The sequence below is a fragment of the Asterias amurensis genome, chromosome 2 (genome assembly GCF_032118995.1).
Source record: "Asterias amurensis chromosome 2, ASM3211899v1".
NCBI classification, from domain to species: domain Eukaryota; kingdom Metazoa; phylum Echinodermata; class Asteroidea; order Forcipulatida; family Asteriidae; genus Asterias; species Asterias amurensis.
This window is the reverse complement of record NC_092649.1, coordinates 15,755,439-15,776,277: the sequence shown is the minus strand read 5'-3', so window position 1 is coordinate 15,776,277 and position 20,839 is coordinate 15,755,439. Positions and strand designations below refer to the sequence as shown.

Sequence of the window (20,839 nt, the reverse complement as noted above, 5' to 3'; positions counted from 1 at the left end):
TCAAACTTTCGCTTATATACCCAGCCCGCACTGATAAAATGTCTTCAGTAGTATCTTCTGTATCATTTGAAAGCATAAAATCACAGAAAATGTTTTCACCCCAAATCTGAAAAATCGACCCATGCCGGCATCACAGATATTTTTGGATTTTTGACCAAAAACACAAACTCACAAAATTCTTTAAAAATCTCAAACTTTCGCTTGTATACCCAGTCCGCACTGATAAAATATCTTTGGTAGTATCTTCTGTATCATTTGAAAGCAAAAATCACAGAAATTTTGTTCACCCCGAATCTGAAAAATTGACCCATGCCGGCATCACAGATTTTTTTGGTTTTTTGACTAAAAACTCAAACTCACAAAATTCTTTAAAAATCTCAAACTTTCATTAATTTACCCAGTCCGCACTGATAAAATGTCTTTAGTAGTATCTTCTGTATCATTTGAAAGCATAAAATCACAGAAATTTTGTTCACCCCGAATCTGAAAAATCGACCCATGCCGGCATCACAGATTTTTTGGAATTTTTGACCAAAAACACAAACTCACAAAATTCTTTAAAAATCTCAAACTTTCGCTTATATACCCGTACGCACTGATAAATTGTCTTTAGTAGTATCTTCTGTATCATTTGAAAGCATAAAATCACAGAAAATGTTTTCACCCCAAATCTGAAAAATCGACCCATGCCGGCATCACAATTTTTTTTGGATTTTTGACCAAAAACAAAAACTCACAAAATTCTTTAAAAATCTCAAACTTTCGCTTATATACCTAGTCCGCACTGATAAAATGTCTTTGGTAGTATCTTCTGTATCATTTGAAAGCATAAAATCACAGAAAATGTTTTCACCCCAAATCTGAAAAATCGACCCATGCCGGCATCACAGATATTTTTGGATTTTTGACCAAAAACACAAACTCACAAAATTCTTTAAAAATCTCAAACTTTCGCTTTTATACCCAGTCCGCACTGATAAAATATCTTTGGTAGTATCTTCTGTATCATTTGAAAGCAAAAATCACAGAAATTTTGTTCACCCCGAATCTGAAAAATCGACCCATGCCGGCATCACAGATTTTTGGGGATTTTTGACCAAAAACACAACCTCACAAAATTCTTTATAAATCTCAAACTTTCCCTTATATACCCAGTCCACACTGATAAAATATCTTCAGTAGTATCTTCTGTATCATTTGAAAGCATAAAATCACAGAAATTTTGTTCACCCCAAATCTGAAAAATCGACCCATGCCGGCATCACAGATTTTTTTGGATTTTTGACCAAAAACTCAAACTCACAAAATTCTTTAAAAATCTCAAACTTTCGCTTATATACCCAGTCTGCACTGATAAAATGTCTTTGGTAGTATCTTCTGTATCATTTGAAAGCATCAAATCACAGAAAATGTTTTCACCCCAAATCTGAAAAATCAACCCATGCCGGCATCACAGATTTTTTGGGATTTTTGACCAAAAACTCAAACTCACAAAATTCTTAAAAAATCTCAAACTTTCGCTAATTTACCCAGTTCGCACTGATAAAATGTCTTCAGTAGTATCTTCTGTATCATTTGAAAGCATAAAATCACAGAAATTTTGTTCACCCCGAATCTGAAAAACCGACCCATGCTGGCATCACAGATTTTTTTTTTGATTTTTGACCAAAAACACATACTCACAAAATTCTTTAATAGTCTCAAACTTTCGCTTATATACCCAGTCCGCACTGATAAAATGTCTTCAGTAGTATCTTCTGTATCATTTGAAAGCATAAAATCACAGAAAATGTTTTCACCCCAAATCTGAAAAATCGACCCATGCCGGCATCACAGATTTTTTGGGATTTTTGACCAAAAACACAAACTCACAAAACTCTTTTAAAATCTCAAACTTTCGCTTATATACCCAGTCCGCACTGATAAAATATCTTTGGTAGTATCTTCTGTATCATTTGAAAGCATAAAATCACAGAAATTTTGTTTACCCTGAATCTGAAAAATTGACCCATGCCGGCATCACAGATTTTTTTGGTTTTTTGACCAAAAACTCAAACTCACAAAATTCTTTAAAAATCTCAAACTTTCGCTTTTATATCCAGTCCGCACGGATAAAATATCTTCAGTAGTATCTTCTGTATCATTTGAAAGCATAAAATCACAGAAAATATTTTCACCCCAAATCTGAAAAATCGACCCATGCCGGCATCACAGATGTTTTTGTTTTTTTGACCAAAAACTCAAACTCACAAAATTCTTTAAAAATCTCAAACTTTTGCTAATTTACCCAGTCCGCACTGATAAAATGTCTTTAGTAGTATCTTCTGTATCATTTGAAAGCATAAAATCACAGAATTTTTGTTCACCACGAATCTGAAAAATCGACCCATGCCGGCATCACAGATTTTTTGGGATTTTTGACCAAAAACTCAAACTCACAAAATTCTTTATAAATCTCAAACTTTCGCTTATATACCCAGTCCGCACTGATAAAATGTCTTTAGTAGTATCTTCTGTATCATTTGAAAGCATAAAATCGACCCATGCCGGCATCACAGATTTTTTTTGGATTTTTGACCAAAAACACAAACTTACAAAATTCTTTAAAAATCTCAAACTTTCGCTTATACACCCAGTCCGCACTGATAAAATGTCTTTAGTAGTATCTTCTGTATCATTTGAAAGCATAAAATCACAGAAATTTTGTTCACCCAAAATCTGAAAAATTGACCCATGCCGGCATCACAGATTTTTTGGGATTTTTGACCAAAAACTCAAACTCACAAAATTATTTAAAAATCTCAAACTTTCGCTTATATACCCAGTCCGCACTGATAAAATGTCTTTAGTAGTATCTTCTGTATCATTTGAAAGCATAAAATAACAGAAAATATTTTTACCCCAAATCAGAAAAATCGACCCATGCCGGCATCACAGATTTTTTGGGGATTTTTTACCAAAAACACATACTCACAAAATTCTTTGAAAATCTCAAATTTTCGCTTATATACCCAGTCCGCACTGACAAAATGTCTTCAGTAGTATCTTCTGTATCATTTGAAAGCATAAAATCACAGAATTTTTGTTCACCCCAAATCTGAAAAATCAACCCATGCCGGCATCACAGATATTTTTTTTTGGATTTTTGACCAAAAACACATACTCACAAAATTCTTTCAAAATCTCAAACTTTCTCTTATATACCCAGTCCGCACTGATAAAATGTCTTCAGTAGTATCTTCTGTATCATTTGAAAGCATAAAATCACAGAAATTTTGTTCACCCCGAATCTGAAAAATCGACCCATGCCGGCATTACAGATTTTTTGGGATTTTTGACCAAAAACACAAACTCACAAAATTCTTTATAAATCTCAAACTTTCGCTTATATACCCAGTCCGCACTGATAAAATGTCTTCAGTAGTATCTTCTGTATCATTTGAAAGCATAAAATCACAGAAATTTTGTTCACCTCGAATCTGTAAAATCGACCCATGCCGGCATCACAGATTTTTGGGGATTTTTGACCAAAAACACAACCTCACAACATTCTTTAAAAATCTCAAACTTTCCCTTATATACCCAGTCCGCACTGATAAAATGTCTTTATTAGTATCTTCTGTATCATTTGAAAGCATAAAATCACAGAAAGTATTTTTACACCAAATCTGAAAAATCGACCCATGCCGGCATCACAGATCTTTTCGGATTTTTGACAAAAAACTCAAACTCACAAAATTCTTTAAAAATCTCAAACTTTCGCTTATATACCCAGTCCGCCCTGATAAAATATCTTCAGTGGTATCTTCTGTATCATTTGAATGCATAAAATCATACAAATTTTGTTAACCCCAAATCTGAAAAACCGACCCATGCCGGCATCACAGATTTTTTTGGATTTTTGACCAAAAACTCAAACTCACAATATTCTTAAAAAATCTCAAACTTTCGCTTATATACCCAGTCCGCACTGATAAAATGTCTTCAGTAGTATCTTCTGTATCATTTGAAAGCATAAAATCACAGAAACTTTGTTCACCCCGAATCTGAAAAATCGACCCATGTCGGCATCACAGATTTTTTTGGGATTTTTTACCAAAAAACTCAAACGCACAAAATTCTTTAAAAATCTCAAACTTTCGCTTATATACCCAGTCCGCACTGATAAAATGTCTTCAGTAGTATCTTTTGTATCATTTGAAAGCATAAAATCACAGAAATTTTGTTCACCCCCGAATCTGAAAAATCGACCTATGCCGGCATCCCCTTAAAAAATGTGGTCGGGATCCCGACCAATATCCCGGTGGGATAGGTCGGGAATCCCGTTGGGATACTGATCGGGATCCCGACCTATCCCACCGGGATATTTTGTCGGGATCCCGACCTATCCCGTCGGGATCCCGACGGGATAGGTCGGGATCCCGACAAAATATCCCGACGGGATAGGTCGGGATCCCAGTCATTATCCCGACGGGATACTGAACGGGATCCCGATGGGATTGGTTGGGATCCCGACCTATCCCGCCGGGATCCCGACAAAATATCCCGACGGGATAGGTCGGGATCCCGGTCAGTATCCAGACGTATCCCGACGGGAAACTGATCGGGATACCGTCGGGATACCGTCGGGATAATGACTGGGATCCTGACCTATCCCGTCGGGATATTTTGTCGGGATCCCGACCTATCCCATCGGGATCCCGACGGGATAGGTCGGGATCCCGGCAAAATGTCCCGACGGGATACTGATCGGGATCCCGATGGGATCCCAACGTATCCCACCAGGATATCTGGCAACTCATCTGGATATGGTTAATATCCACCTGTGAGAAAGCTGAAATAAGAACTGGGAAAAAAAATAGGTTTTTATACATTTACTATTTTATTGTCATCTTTTACACACTGTTCAAACATTATTCTCATCATTATGTGCAAACTGCATCCTATCTGACAAAAAAAAATTATTCATCTCGTGTACGTACATACAATTGCTGAATTCCACACTGGAATCACAAGCTGGAATCATCTTCCTTGAATACCACTGTTTTGTGAGCATAATAGTCTATGTCTTCCTGACCAGACGTGTGTATTGAAAGAGTTCAACATAGAGGGACCAGTTTTCTTGGTCACATGGTTGCTATTTGGTTGCTGAACGCCATTTTCGGTTCAAATGCAGCACAACCCAACGTTGAAAAAAAGAGGAAAAGAAAGATTAAGGAGCTCTTCTAGTTTTGAATGTTAACACTAATTCAAGTGAAGTCACTGCACTAATTTGACTTTAAGCTCCTCAGGGAGTTTGTATTTGTTGTTCTTCACCGCTCGAATCTTGACATTCAGCTTCAGTACAATCCTGTCCCAACTCTTCTTCTCCTCCTCAAATGGCAATTGGAATATCTTGAAAATGTGTGCTGAAAAAGAATCGCAAAGTCATAAAAAATTATTATTAAACAAGTGTTTGCATGCAGCTAGCAATCCCAAATTTCACATTCGAAAGATCAGCAGACCTTGTGACAGTCATGACAGTCGAATGGCCTTTATAACATATGACAATAACATCAGGCGAAGAGAAACAAAATGAGGGTTGTTCCCACAGCCTTTGACTTTGAGAATCCTGTTTTTCCTCCCGCGAACAAACCAAGGCCTACAATTTAGTAGGCCTAACATAATTTATAAATAAAAACCGAGCCAGGGATGGCTGATGTGTCGCTCCAACAGCATAGCAGCGATGCAGCAGTCTATTTGCCAGACGACGTACCGTAGTTATGTTAAGTGTCTATATTATAACAATCACTTTACTTTTACAAAATTAAGTTTTTGAATCAAAAGAGAAAAACAAATTAGTTACCTTTATATTTTTAGCTACTCTCATAGTAGTTTTGCCTTTCCCAGAACTTGTAGATGGTACTGCTGGTGTTTTTTTTTCCTATTCTTGGGGTGCTGATCAGGCTTGAGTAACAGTCGGAGTCTGGTTCATCTTCACAGCACTTTATACAAGTTTCATGAACTCGAAACTATCCTTTTTAAAGCAACTTTGAAGGACTCTTCTTCCTCAGGACCTAGAATTCAAGGAAAAAATATGTATGAAACATTGCAAAATTTAGTAGGCCTAACATAATTATAACATGTATCGGGCTTACAATCTGACAATAATACAATATGCTACAAAGCATGATAACTTAAGGCCCTACATGCATGCGTGACACGTACGGTATGGGCCATGGGGCATGCATGATGTATCCTCCTCTTATCAGTTTTCACAGTATTATGCTTTTCTTTGAATTTGGAAAAAAATGATGATGCAATATATATCAACCGATGCCCTAAATTATCTTCATTTGTTTATATTAAGTATGCAAACATAAATCAAAACTTGATGGACATTGAAATTTTCACACCACACACCGATCTTCAATGACTTAAACTGGTCCCATTTGTTTTTAGTTTTTCCTGTTTTCAAGGCAAACGAGAAAGAATGGTTTCCCGGTGAAGCCATACGTGGAAGAAATATTTGCAGTGACTGCAAGTGTTCTGTGAGACTCCTGTGTATGACTCTTTAAAGACTTTAGCCAGCAGTTGTCTTTACTTTATTCACAATATTTATTATGACATTTTAAAAATTACCATGATAATTTGAAGAAAAAAAATGTGAATAAAGCATAAAAATAAAAGTGATAATTGAATCACCAAGCTGATGTTTAAATTTTAATATTGGTAATAATATTTTATACGAGGGTTAAAAAAAAAAATCTGAAAAATGTTATTATTAGAAAATAATATAAGGCACATGGCTTCAAAGCCTCTGTATTTTTTTTCCAGAATGCTCAGCAGAATGTTCAGTCACATGATTTGATCATCGTGAATTGTGAATTGAAATAGTGTTTGATGAAACTTTTTCGGTGGGCAATTTTATTTTATATGGCCTCAACATTATGGCATATTTTTGTACCTTGTTCGTTGTAGGAATGTAAAAAATGCCTAAATAAAATACCAAACTTTTTGCATTTACAAGTGCAAATAACCAGTGGAGCCTTACGTGTTTCTAATTTTGGTTAAGAGAGAGGAGACTCTTTGCTTGGCAAATAAAACCAATTATTTTTTATCTAGCTAGGGACTGTTTACATCGCGCACAGAGAGGTAAAATATTTGCCACGATTTAAGCGACACCTTGAAAACAGGACCTCCTATTCATTCCTAGTCCTAGTAATTTTTTTAGTACGAATGCGATACATGTAATCAAACCAAAAAAGGTAATCACTCAGTCAGATCTATAAATTTAGACCAATGGAGCCTTTTCCGTCGTTTCCAACTAAGCAAGAAACTTGGGTAGCCCCTGCCCTCATTTCCTATATGCCCTCCTATTCCTAATAATCGAGAAACTTACCACCGATTTTTCCAATGACAGCCGGGAATACTGATGACGTTGATAGTGATTATGGGTTTGGCTGGTTTGGCTTTTGCCGCCACTTTTCCTCTTCCAAATTTCGCCTTCACACGATCCCCGATACGATATTCATAAACCTTCTTCTTTGGTTCATGTATTGCGTCGAAACTTGCCACACTACCTCTGATTGGATTGTCCTCAATCCAAATTAAAATGCATATTTTCGCCATTTTTGACAGAGACACGATCGAAAAATTAATGTCTGGTTTCAATTGGATCAAAGTTGTTAGAACTGGCGCCAGCCTCGTTCTGAAACCGTGGATTATCGCGAGATAAAAACAAATAAATAGAATTGTTCTTTCACGTCTTGATTTTTTATTCGTAAAATTGCTTCAAGATAATTTTTTCGTTTGTCAAAAAGTGTGATGTAGCCTTCAAAATAAAACATAATTGTTCTTGAAAAAAATAAATATATCGTCGATCTCGTTCCAGCGCGAGATCTCGCTGGACTAACCACGGTTTAACCGTGCTCATGCCCACCACCACTGCATGCAGTACTTTTGTTTAGGTGGTTGGGGGGACGAGCGACGGCACCCAATTCCGTGCTTGCATAATGCTTGTATTGATTGGTGCCCGACCGAGGGAACACTACAGTTAAGCGCTTCGTTCGTTTACCACTGACCATGTGCATGTCACGACCACTGATCTCTATATAGGTCAGTGGTCACGACCTTACCAACGAACTATAATAGCGTTGAAATCGTATTGTTGACGTGTCGTGTAGGTTGTATGCTTTTGACACCACACATCCCCCTGTGTTGCATGGTTGTTTCCGTTGCCTCATGTTAAATCATGACAACGGTTTTGATATTGTTCTGTCAAAACTGTTTTATTTTTTTCTGTGGCAACAAACAAACGTTGTGTAAAAAAAAAAAGGTATGTGGACATTTCTCAATGGGATTTCAAAGCCCATACTGCCTCCTAATAAGCGATCTATCTGCAAGTGAAAAGAATATGAACAAACTTGTTAACGTTTGAAGTTTTGGTGCGTTTTTGTAGAGTTCTTATTTGTTTCTTCTCGAACTTCGATTTTGTAAAAAATGTTCCAGTCCAGTAAAAATTATGAGCAACAAGCACTGCGGTCTTGTGGATTTTCCCCCTAAATTTGAGTCCTGTGACCTGTGTTTTTTGTTGTAGGCTTACCTAAAACTCATCCAACCTAGGGCGGGATCCCGACATTAGCTATCCCGATCCACAACAATGCCGATCGGGATCCCAACTTACCCCGCCTTCGGTCGGGATTTTGACAAAAATTCCGTCGCCCCAACTCATCCCACCTTTGTCGGGATCCGACATTAGCTATCCCGATGTATCCCAACAATGCCGGGATTAGGTGATCGGGATCCCACCTTATCCCAACTCGTCCCGCCTTCGGTCGGGATTCTGACAATAATTCCGTCGGGATCCCGACTTATCCCACCTTGGGTCGGGATCCCGACATGAGCTATCCCGATGAATCCCGTCGGGATACATCCATCCCGACGTATCCCAACGTATCCCGGTGGGATATGTCGGGAATCCCGGCGGGATATGTCGGGATCCCGACCACATTTTTTAAGCACAGATTTTTTTGGATTTTTGACCAAAAACTCAAACTCACAAAATTCTTTAAAAATCTCAAACTTTCGCTTATATACCCAGTCCGCACTGATAAAATGTCTTTAGTAGTATCTTCTGTATCATTTGAAAGCATAAAATAACAGAAAATATTTTTACCCCAAATCTGAAAAATCGACCCATGCCGACATCACATATTTTTTGGGATTTTTTACCAAAAACACATACTCACAAAATTCTTTAAAAATCTCAAACTTTCGCTTATATACCCAGTCCGCACTGATAAAATGTCTATAGTAGTATCTTCTGTATCATCTGAAGCATAAAATCACAGAAATTTTGTTCACCTCGAATCTGAAAAATCGACCCATGCCGGCATCACAGATTTTTTTGGATTTTTGACCAAAAACACAACCTCACAAAATTCTTTAAAAATCTCAAACTTTCGCTTATATACCCAGTCTGCACTGATAAAATGTCTTTAGTAGTATCTTCTGTATCATTTGAAAGCATAAAATCACAGAAAATATTTTTACCCCAAATCTGAAAAATCGACCCATGCCGGCATCACAGATTTTTTTGGATTTTTGACCAAAAACACAACCTCACAAAATTCTTCATAAATCTCAAACTTTTGCTATTATACTCTGTCTGCACTGATATAATGTCTTCAGTAGTCTCTTCTGAATCATGTGAAAGCATAAAATCAACGAAATTTTTTATGTTTTAAAACTGCCCTGAACATTTTGTATCAATATTTTTTATTAATATTCTTCGTAAACCCCCCTGTGTTGTAATGTTGTAATTTGGTAATTTCTTTGTTCCTTTGTATTTAGCGCTTTGAGGCCTTTATCGCAATTGGGTGCTTCATAAATATCTTTATATTTTTACGTGTTATTGTTTGTTTGTCATAGGTGGACGAGTTTCATTCAGTGCGACAGAAGTTAACGGCGGAGATGGCTGATCATTCCAATCTGATTCGTAGCCTTGTGGTCAGAGCAGAGGATGCTCGCCTTATGGCCGACATGTGAGTCAATTAATTCTTTTGTTTGTTTAAAGGCACTGGACACTATTGGTAATTACTCAAAATAATTGTCAGCGTACAAACTGACTTGGTAATGAGCAATGGAGGTCTGTTGATAGTATAAAACTTTGTGAGAAATGACTCCCTCCTGGAGCATTTTGTTTCTGAGAAAAAAAGTAATTTCTCTTTTAATAATTGGATTTGAGTTTGCGACCTCATCTGAGGTCTCGAATTTAAGGCATCTAAAAGCACACAACTTGTGGAATCTGGGTGTTTTTCTTCCATTATTCTCTCTCAACTTCATCAACCAATTGAGTTCAAATGTGCACAGGTTTGTTATTTTATGCGTATTTTTTACAACCACCGAGTGAGGGAAGACTGGTCTTTGACAATTACTAAAGGTATTTTGTTCTGACCATCAAATATACATCTTGGTGTGCTTTGTAAGCTTTTCAATAGGCACGTTTTGTCATTATTGTTATTTAGCCATCCAGTCATTTGATCTACTCTCGTTTTATATTTTACCCCTGACCAGGAGGAACATGAGACGAGGTTACATGGAGTTGTTTGATTTAAACCGAGACCTTATCAATGGATACAAGATCCGCTGCACCAATCACCAAGAGTTACTCAACTGTCTCAAACTAGTCAACCAAACCATCCAGAAAGCTGGCCAGCTCAGAGGTATGTCTATCTCACTTCTTTCATGTTTCCCCCTCCTATTTGTCTTGCTTGTGTCTTTCCTTGCATTTGTTGATTCATTAAAGCCATTATACACTTTCGGTACAGAAAATAAATAAATAAACAGTTCACAGATTTACAAATAATTCACAGGGTTTACAGAAGGTTATGGTTAAAGACTTCTCTTGAAATATTGTTCCATGAAATGCTTTACTCTTTGAGAAAACATTAAAACAATATCAATTCTCGATAGCGAGAATTGTGGATTTATTTGAAACACATGTCATGACACGACGAAACGTGCGGAAACAAGAGTGGGTTTTCCGTTATTTTCTCCCGACCCCGATGACCGATTGAGCCTAAACTTTTACAGGTTTGTTATTTTATATATAAGTTGTGATACACGAAATGTGGGACTTGGGCAATACTGTTTACCGAAAGTGTATAATGGCTTTAAGGCGTGTCGTGGCCGAGTGGCATTAGCATCAGACTCAAGCTGTTGAGTTTCAGGGTGAATTTTTATAAAACTGCTTAAGCAGAAAAACTCGCCAAGCACAACACAATTGTGCTTAGCAGAGTCAGGTTATAAGCCACATGTACCATTTCTGACCGGTATCCTGATATATTCTGCTAAGCAGGAATTGGTCTGCTTGGGCAGCTCTATGCAATTGGGTCCTGATCAGTAGAGTGTGGGTTTGAGTACTGGTCTTGGAACTTGTGCCAGTACAGACACCGGACAACTTTGGTAATTGTCAAAGACCAGTCTTCTCACTTGGTGTATCTCAACATATGCATACAATAACAAACCTGTGAAAATTTGAACTCAATTGGTCATCAAAATTGTGAGAGAATAGTGAAAGAAAAAACACCCTTTTCGCACAAGTTTTCAGATGCTTGATTTCGAGACCTCAGTTGAGGTTTTAAAATCAATTCAAATATTCAAGTTCATATTCAAATATTCAAGTTCAATTACATCTCAAAAACCATGTTACTTCAGAGGGAGCCGTTCCTCACAATGTTTTATACTACCAACAGCTCTCCACTACTTGTTGCCAAGTAAGTTTTTATGCTAACAGTTACTTTGAGTGATTATCAATAGTGTCCACTGCCTTGGAGCAAGACACTTTATTGCTTCGTCCTTTAGACAGTTGGATGGGGCCGTGAAGCCATACACCAAGTGTGTTGTGTAATGCATGTAAAAAAAACTTTTTACTTTTCGTGAAGGGGTTAGCCCCAGTTTTCTGGTGTGGTTGAATGGAGCAGCATCACCTTGTAATCCTTAACCAGTTACTTTGTAAATAATTGGTCTCATAATTAAAAAACTGAACATAATCTGTCCAATAAACTAAAATAATAACCATGCACTTAGACACGACCATAGATTAAGTGCCAGGTTGTAATCGCTTTCTGCCCAATTTCTTTAATTTTAAAAAAAAGTTTGTAGTGATTGTTTTCCTTTGCCTGTCTTGGAATTATAAATGATGTAATTTCTTTTGACATTTATTTTTTATTCCTGTGTCAAATTTTGCATCTTTGGGATGTACCCTCTCTGTGAACATCTGTGCCATTTCTTATTTAATATTCATAAATACCTCAGACAGTTTATCCATTCTGATTGGTCGATTGGTCGAGGGGTTGTTTGAATGGTTGAAACATGTATAACACCAGTAAAATGTATTGAAACATGGGCATGACACGCGCGCTTGCACCTGTGCTTATAAGACAGTTTCTTCAATTCTATTGGTCGAGAGCAACACTTGGACCAGTTGTGCCACATCACGCGATACGCGCGACGCGCACAGCAATCTCCTTATAAGGAGTTGTTTATCCGAGGGCCTTACCATTTCATAGCTGGAGGGGTGTTGTGTTGAAAGAAATCAATGAACAATTATAATTTTGGCATTTATTTTACTTTTTGACCGAAAAGTGTTGATTGTATTTTTTACCGAAAAGGTATTTATGAATTGGAATCAAAGTGTGTTGAATCAGTTTTCAACTAGTGGTTTAAACCCTCCGAGGCCTGGTTCTTGATAATTTAACTCATCTTCGTCTTGGTAAAATTATCAAGAACCAGGCCTCGTCGGGATTAAACCACTAGTTGAAAACCTCTTCACCAAACATTGATTCCCTTATTCAAGCCTACGTGTATTTTCCAATGTTATTTGTGTCTACCAAACGCTGGTGTGTGTTTGCGGTAAATGCTGGTACAGGAAGCCTCAAGTCCAGAGTTCTGTCCATGCACAAGGAAGTGTATCGGGCCGATACTCTGCAAATAGTTTTTCCATGCACAAAGTAGAAATGGTAAATTCATTATTTTGTTTAAATTTAAGATCAAATTCACAAAAATCATAAAATATACCAATATAAAATGCTTTGAGTTGCACAACATCGCTTTTAATGGCAGTGGACACTATTGGTAATTACTCAAAATAATTATCATCATAAAACCCTAAAAGGTTGATGGTATAAAATATTGTGAGAAACAGCTCCCTCTGAAGTGACATAGTTTTTGAGAAAGAAGTTATTTTCCACGAATTTGATTTTGAGACCTGATCAAGTTTAGAACTTGAGGTCTCGAAATCAAGCATCAGAGGCACACAACTTTGTGTGACAAGGGTGTTTTTTTCTTTCATTATTATCTTGCAAATTCAACGACCGATTGAGCTCAAATTTTCACAGGTTTGTTATTTTATGCATATGTTGAGATACACGAACTGTGAATACTAGTCTTTGACAATTACCAATAGTGTCCACTGTATTTAAAACCAAACATGGACATCAAATTAGAAACATTCAGACGACCTTAATTTGACCAACTGCTTCAGCAAAACTTTCACAATTTGTTTTGGCCCATAATGGTCCTGCAATGAAGCCTGCAATCCATTGCACTCGTCTTGTACCAGTATTTGCTACCTTTACTACGGGAGTGTGATTTCTTAAGGAAATTTTCTGATTTCAGGATTTTTTCAAAATCTTCTTGAGCCCTCAAATCTTACTGAAAAAGTTCAGCAGTCACCTAAGGGATATCCCACATCATGTTCAAACCGGTAGATTCGTATTTCTGTCATCAGTGTTGTGGCTCTTGTATCGTTTCTTATTTTGTATTTGTGTGTGTTTGATGACAAATAAATAATAATAATAATTAAAAAATTGTAAGAGCTTTGCAGAGGGTGAGTTTGCAAAAACACTAGGCTGTGGGTGCCGTGGGTTATTTCTGTAAAAAAATAACACTGAGCTGCCCAGCACAGATTTTCTCCAGTTTACACTTCAATAATGATGTCCTCATATTTTAACCTTGAATAATTTGAACCGCTCACCCTTGGTGGGCCAAGTTAGGCTTCGAGCCCACCACTAAAATGGAGCTAGCTTTGGCACTGCCTGTAATGATAACAATATCTGTTTGTGAATTCGTGCCCTCTGCATCAAGTATTTCGCTTGTCTTCCCTTTTCCGGTCCTAGTTGGAAAGTACAAGACTCAAGTGGTTGCGTCATGTCGGGAAGCCATCAAGACGAACAACATCAGCGCTCTCTTCAAAATAGTCAAGACGGGGTCTTCATGATGAGAAGATGTCTTCAAGGAGGAGGAAGGAACTTCACTTCAGAACAAGAGACTTTAGCAATGGCTGCTTTGGTCGCAAGCTCAGTGTTTATAAATTATTATCATTGCATTCATATTCACAAGGTGTTAAAATTATGAACCCCAAACACAGATATTGACAAAATAGGGAGACCACCAACATAGGGCTAGACAGCTCAGTTGGTAGAGCGTCGACACGTTAGTCTGGAGGTCTTTGGGTCGAATCCCACTCAAGACAATTTTTCTTAGTTCAACCCCAACAATAATGAATTAACTGTTACAATTTTCTTCACTTCACTTGTAGTGAAGCATTTTTTAAAGTTGGATGTTTAACAGAGTTTGAAGTGTGCAGTGTTTGTATAAAATATGGAAAATGTGTAAATATGTAAAGTGGTTGTGAAGAACCTTCTGTATTACTTGATACTCTAACTTGTATTCTACGGCCCAAGTACTTGTTTTTGAGTTCTACTTGGCCACCCTAGTACTCGGTAGTACTTGATATAGAACTGAAAAGCACTTGACTACAAGACTGGGGCACTTTAAATGTGCAAGAGGTAGTGTTTGTACTAGGTGCCACTAAAGGGTGGGGGCAGGGCAGGAGGTTCATAGTTGCTCTCTAGGTGGCTAGATTGAAACAAACCTTTTTCCATAACATTTGTTTATTTATTAATTCAGGTTGTCAGGTAGTTGCTATGGGGTCCTGGTAAACATTTGTTGTACTGGACGCCGCAAAAGGGGGCAGGGGGAGGAGGGTGCCAGGAGGTTCATAGTTGCTCTCTAGGTGGCTAGATTGAAACAAACCTTTTTCCATATCATTTGTTCATTTATGAATTCAGGTTGTTAGGTAGTTGCTATGAGGTCCTGGGAAGTAGTTGTTGTGTTTGGTGCCACTATTTTCTAAAGGGTGATTGGGCGGGGGATTTATGAATTCAGGTTTTGTAATTCAACTGTTTCTGTTTTAAATATCAACCTTGATGTTTTTTACTTGACATTAAAACAAGTGGGCATGTAGGTTGATAAAATGAAAGCCAGAACAAAACGTGGCTCAGGTCCAACTTCAAGGTACAGAGTGAACCTGGAAGTTGAATGTGGACAACATCCTGACTGAGAAAACAGACACAAGTACCGGGTCCAAAGTGAAAAACAGGAAATAATAGTGTGTAATAATAAATCATTGGCACTTGGTAAACTAAACACTGGAGTTGCATAATGATCGCCCTCTTTATGATGGTGCTGCAAAAGTCTGCCTGCCCTGGTAGTAGAAACGTGGCATAGCGCCAACTTCCTCAACAGGACCTGTTTTTCTGCTTTTGGACATAACATAAACAGTTTGAGTCATAACCTTTTTTGTACGCACTGTCATCGACATCTGCAATAAAAGTTGGCTAATTGTTATAAGTGTGAATTATTTGGTTTTTAACCAACATCACTTCAGTACTGACCTGAGTTCCCTTAAAGACAGTGGACACTATTGGTAATTGTCAAAGACCAGTCTTCTCACTTGGTGTATGTCAACATATGCATAAAATAACAAACCTGTAAAAATTTGAGCTTGATTGGTCGTCGGAGTTGTGAGATAACTATGAAAGAAAAAAAACACCATTTTCACATGAAGTTGTGTGCTTTTAGATGCTTGATTTCGAGACTTCAAGTTCTAAACTTGAGGTCACGAAATCAAATTCGTGGAAAAAGACTTCTTTCTTGAAAACTACGTCACTTCAGAGGGAGCCGTTTCTCACAATGTTTTATAATCAACCTCTTCCCATTACTCATTACCAATTGAGGTTTTATGCTGATAATTATTTTGGGTAATTACCAATAGTGTCCACTGCCTTTAAAAAAAATCCAAAGACAAATGAAGAGTACTGAGTCTACAGTGCTTAATACACATCGGTTTAAGGGTAAACAAAAACACAAATTATATTCTTTATCCCTGAAGCAAAATAAATAAATAAAATGTTAACAATCCAAAGTAACATTGTTAAGAACTAAGTTGCTAAAACAATTTTCCAATCTCAAATGTATATTCCAACCCATTGATTGTTTAAAAACTCTAAACAAAAAGCTACCAAAGTTTTAGCAGATCAGGGATTTTGACGTTTGACTTTTGTTATTCACCGTACATTTGCTTCCTGTTTGTCACATAGGAACTTCCTCTATCTGTTATCTCTGTCAGCAAGGATTGTTCCGAGTGTACTCTGTACATTACCTTTGAACAGAAAAAAAACTGTTTCGTTTGCAAGTAGGTCTACAGGTTATTTAACAGTAAATAATATCAATATATGTTTCTACACACATCCTTGGCATTCGATTTTGCCATGTATTTACTGCAGTGAGGCTCCACAACTTAATATTGGAGTCCAATATGAATAAGTATTTGTCGCTGAATATAGTTGTTGGCCAATTGCGGCAAGGTTAATAAATTACAACAACCGCATTTCTATAGCACCTAACACCTCCAAAAGAAAGTCTCTAAGGTTGTGTACAAGTGGACAAGGTTGGTGTCTACAAAGAGTCGTCCACGATGTTAAGAGGTTTTTTAAAGAATTTTTAGAGTGTAGGGTGGTTGAGTTTCCATGATGGATGAGTTTCCATGTCTATATTTTTGTGTTTATGTTTACAAAATTCCAGTGGCAAGAATTTAATATAATGTGTGAGTGATGAAAAACTAATTTTGGTGGAGTCTAGCTTTTTCATTTCACTCGGTTTGGCCTCATGTTATGGAATTGTTCTCATTTCTTCTGGTGATTATAAAGACACTGCACTCAAATGGATCCAGAATTAGTCTGATATCATACAACAGTGTAATCTATACATCAAGTGTATCGCATTTTTGCAAAGTTTTTTTTCCTCTGTACTATTAAATAAAACAAAATAAAACAATATCTTCCTCCTTAAACTTGTTTTCTTTTATTAAAAGAACAAGCAACAATTTTCCTATCAAACAATGAATCATAAGTTGTATATTTGGTTTGCGGTGACACCATGTGTGTATCTACTTGCCAGGTGGAGTTTGTTGTTAGAGAACTGTCTTGCTTATACTATTGCTGCGGAGTAGATAATCGGATGTTCGGGAGACTTCTCAGTTCTGAAAAGAACTGTCTTGCTTTTTAACTATTACAAGGGCGGATGGTATGGAAAATATCCTGGACTACTACTTTAGATTATAGGATTGTAATTAACTGTACTGCCGCGGAGTCAGTTCTGAATTGGTCTCAACGTTTCGACTAGCTTGCTCTAGTCATCGTCAGGAGACTGAAGAGGTAAGATAAGAGTGGGCTTATCATAAGTTACAATCTGAAGAACTATGGTCTAAAAAAAGATTACTCTGTAATCTGAAAAGGTACTTTCCCGAAGCTTTACTGTTATCATGATGCTTGTTTCCTTCCTGATCATCATCTGTTAAAACCTTCCTGTTGGTAGCAGAGGCTTTACTCTTATCCTGGTGAATGTTTTGAGCAGCTTCGTGAGTCTAAACGGCACAGTTTAATTGCAAGTAAGCGAACAATCATGTTTTCTGTACACTATTGTTTGTTTGTCATCTTGTTGTTGTTTGTGACATCATCAAAGGGTGTTGCTTTGTTTAGAGACATTTTCAAGCGAGAAGCTTCTGAAGGATCAAGTGGTAAGTTTAACCAATATATTGGTCTGCTTTGTTTCCATTACATTATATTACTTATTTCATTTTCATTGATTATTTTCACTAATTATTCTTTGACTTAAATTTTTGTTCTTAAACAACTTATGATTCTCTTTTTTTCACCAATCTGGAATATGTTGATTGAATTGATTTGAATTGAATATAAACTCAACAATAAATTTTTGTAGTATCAAATATTTACAATTTAAAGGCACTGGACACCTTTGGTAGTTGCCAAAGATCAGTCTTCTCACTTGGTGTATCTCAACATATGCATAAAATAACAAACCTGTGAAAATTTGAGCTCAACTCTGGTCGTCGAAGTTGTGAGATAATAATGAAAGAAAAAAACACCTTTGTGTTTCTTTCAGATGCCTTGAATTTGAGACCTCAGCAAATTCACTTTTAGTGAGAAATTACCTCTTTCTCAGAAGTTATGTTACTTCCGAGGGAGCCGTTTCTCACAATGTTTTATACAATCAATAGCTCACCATTGTTCCTTACCAAGTAAGTTTTATACCAACAGTTTATTTGAGTTACCAATAGTGTCCAGTGCCTTTAAAGGTAGGGGCATACTTTGGTAATGAAGTCGAAAAGAACCCTGTAAAAAAGCTTACTAAGTTTTTGGTTCAGATATTTTTTTGGAAATGCCCCCAGCGATAAGAATTCAATAGAAAGTATTTGAATCTGAGAAACAGTTCATGCACGAATCGTTTCTGAGATTTCTGGCGTTTGGTGTCTGCGGCCAGAGCAAAGATGAAGATTCACCAGTGTTTCCACATGGAGATATATTACAGGGCCAGCCTCCATGGATTTCTGTTAAAGCCATTGGACACTTCAGTAAACAGTATTGTCCAAAGCCCACACTTCGTGTATCACAACTTCTATATAAAATAACAAACCTCTGAAAATTTTGGCTCAATTGGTCATCGGAGTCGGGAGAAATTAACGGGAAAACCCACCCTTGTTTCCGCATGTTTCGCCGTGTCATGACATGTGTTTAAAATAAATCCGTAGTTCTCGATATCGAGAATTGATATTGTTTTAATGTTTTCTCAAAAAGTAAAGCATTGTATGGAATAATATTTCAAGAGAAGTCTTTCACCATTACCTTCTGTAAACCCTGTAAGTTATTTGTAAACTTTAAAAGAAATTCTGTACCGAAAGTGTCCAATGGCTTTAAAGCAATCTTAATAAGCTAACCAAATGCCCTTGAAAATGTTTCAAAACCACATCCAGCTTCCACAGTCCTTAGTGGTCAATCCTCCGCAATTCCTTGTTTTACTGTGTGACCACAGAGCCGATATTATAGGGCATCAAATTGTCATACAAGCTTTATCATGTAACCTACATTTGCTAAAACAGATTTAGCTGTTGCAAAGTGTTAACCAAAAACCAAAGTGATCTTTGGTATAATTCCAATAAACTGTTTCGACCCTAACTTGAGGCCATTGACAATTTTGTTTGCACTAAATTTGTCTGTCACAATTTATTGGTGCAAACAAGACAGTTGACAGCCTTACGTTTCGACCCTAGCAGAGTCTTTCTCAAAGGCTTTTCTTGTTGTCTATCAAGGTAAAATATTGTCCCTCAATACTTTTTGACTGTTTCAGATAGATGTGGAAAGGTTGATCCACTCATTGCTGTAAAGACAGACGTTAAGTCTTTTACCAGCCCGGACTTTCCAAACAACTACCCTGTGGACCTGGACTTGTGTTCATGGCGTATAAGGACAAATCAAGGCAATCAGGTCATAGTCAGTTTCCTCTCAATGGATGTGGAACCTCAGAGGAATTGTCAGTGAGTATACAAATTAATCCACTGCCCGGTACCCAATTTCAAAGACCTGCCTTAAACACAACACTTACAGTAAAGGTTTGCGGTAACACCATGTAATGATAATCTCTAAATGAGTTGGGGTGGTTCTGAAAAGAACCGTGGGTTAACTCTCCTAAATGTGCTAAGGAATCGAGTTGCTTATGCTTGAATTCTGCTTAAGCAGCTCTATGAAATTTTGCCCAGGCCCACTGTATGTGTGGTTTTTCCCTAGAATGCCTATCTAGTTGCTTCATCGTAACCCCCCTGGAAGTGTGACTTTGAAATGTACAAATTTACTGGATATTGGATATAACTATAATTGCTTCTCTCCACCAAGGGGTAAATAGATACCTGTAAGGGCAGAGATGGCTCTTGTGATTGATTTAGCTTAGTGCGTTACATGTTTGTTGCACAGGTTGTATACTCCCCAGGGAGCCAAGATGGTTTAAGGAATGAATTAAATGGCCCAGTGACCAGGGGTACTAATGTTGGAAGCGCTTTGAGATGCCCTTTGGGTGTATCAAGCCCTATATAAAATGTGAACATTGTTATTATTATTATTCTTTGTGTTTTTTCAGATATGACTATCTGGTGTTATACGATGGTCCAGATGCATCGTCGCCCAAAGTTGGACAGTACTGTGGCACGAAGCTGCCACAAGCTTTCACCTCCACAACGTCCGAAGTCTTTGTGACATTCCACAGTGACGAAGCAGATTCTTTCAAGGGATTTGAGATTGGTTATCAAGCCACAGGAGAGTTTGATGATCTTGTTATTGAGAGCGCAGATGAAGATGACACCGAGGTCTCTGGTGATTCTATTGGGGAGGATAGCAGTGCGAAACCCTTAATTGGAGGGGGGGAAGAAGACCACACGGAGGGTCCAGATGCAGAGAATGAATTCAGTGGGGAGAAATCAGAGGAAGATGCGGACAGTCAGTTTGTTGAGGAAGTTGGTGAGTTTGTTAACAAAATATTCATAACTACCAGGCCTGGAATTTCATTTTTGAGAGGGCAAGGCCATTTTTCATTTTGCAAAGGAAACTTACACTGGAAAATATGTAAGTTGATGGGAAACTTTTGGAGGGGCATCAATAATAAT

General features: G+C 37.4%; 2 protein-coding genes and 1 long non-coding RNA gene across 4 annotated transcripts in view; 2 read left to right on the top strand and 1 right to left on the bottom strand.

Moving 5' to 3' along the window:
• Nucleotides 1–17,159, top strand: part of LOC139954265 (BBSome complex member BBS2-like) — a 46,329-nt gene extending 29,170 nt beyond the window's left edge. Inside the window, exons 16-18 of the mRNA XM_071953995.1 lie at nucleotides 9,913–10,025; nucleotides 10,558–10,706; nucleotides 14,163–17,159. Of these exons, the coding sequence (XP_071810096.1) occupies nucleotides 9,913–10,025; nucleotides 10,558–10,706; nucleotides 14,163–14,263 (363 nt within the window). The 3' untranslated portion in view covers nucleotides 14,264–17,159. The remainder of the gene's footprint in view (nucleotides 1–9,912; nucleotides 10,026–10,557; nucleotides 10,707–14,162) is intronic.
• LOC139954266 (uncharacterized) lies at nucleotides 4,776–7,927 on the bottom strand. Its single transcript, XR_011788082.1, has 3 exons — nucleotides 7,382–7,927; nucleotides 5,846–6,056; nucleotides 4,776–5,408 (listed from the first exon to the last, which is right to left on the bottom strand). It is a non-coding gene; the product is annotated as an uncharacterized lncRNA (long non-coding RNA).
• A 556-nt stretch (nucleotides 17,160–17,715) lies between the features above and the next one.
• The window catches only part of LOC139951469 (uncharacterized), a 35,017-nt gene continuing 31,893 nt past the window's right edge, over nucleotides 17,716–20,839 (top strand). The window contains exons 1-3 of one of the 2 annotated variants that reach the window (XM_071950383.1): nucleotides 17,716–17,905; nucleotides 19,534–19,720; nucleotides 20,317–20,693. In XM_071950383.1, coding sequence (XP_071806484.1) covers nucleotides 17,791–17,905; nucleotides 19,534–19,720; nucleotides 20,317–20,693 — 679 coding nt within the window. In that variant the 5' untranslated portion in view covers nucleotides 17,716–17,790. Of the gene's footprint in view, nucleotides 17,910–19,533; nucleotides 19,721–20,316; nucleotides 20,694–20,839 lie in introns of both variants that reach the window. The other variant, XM_071950389.1, reaches the window with a different exon arrangement.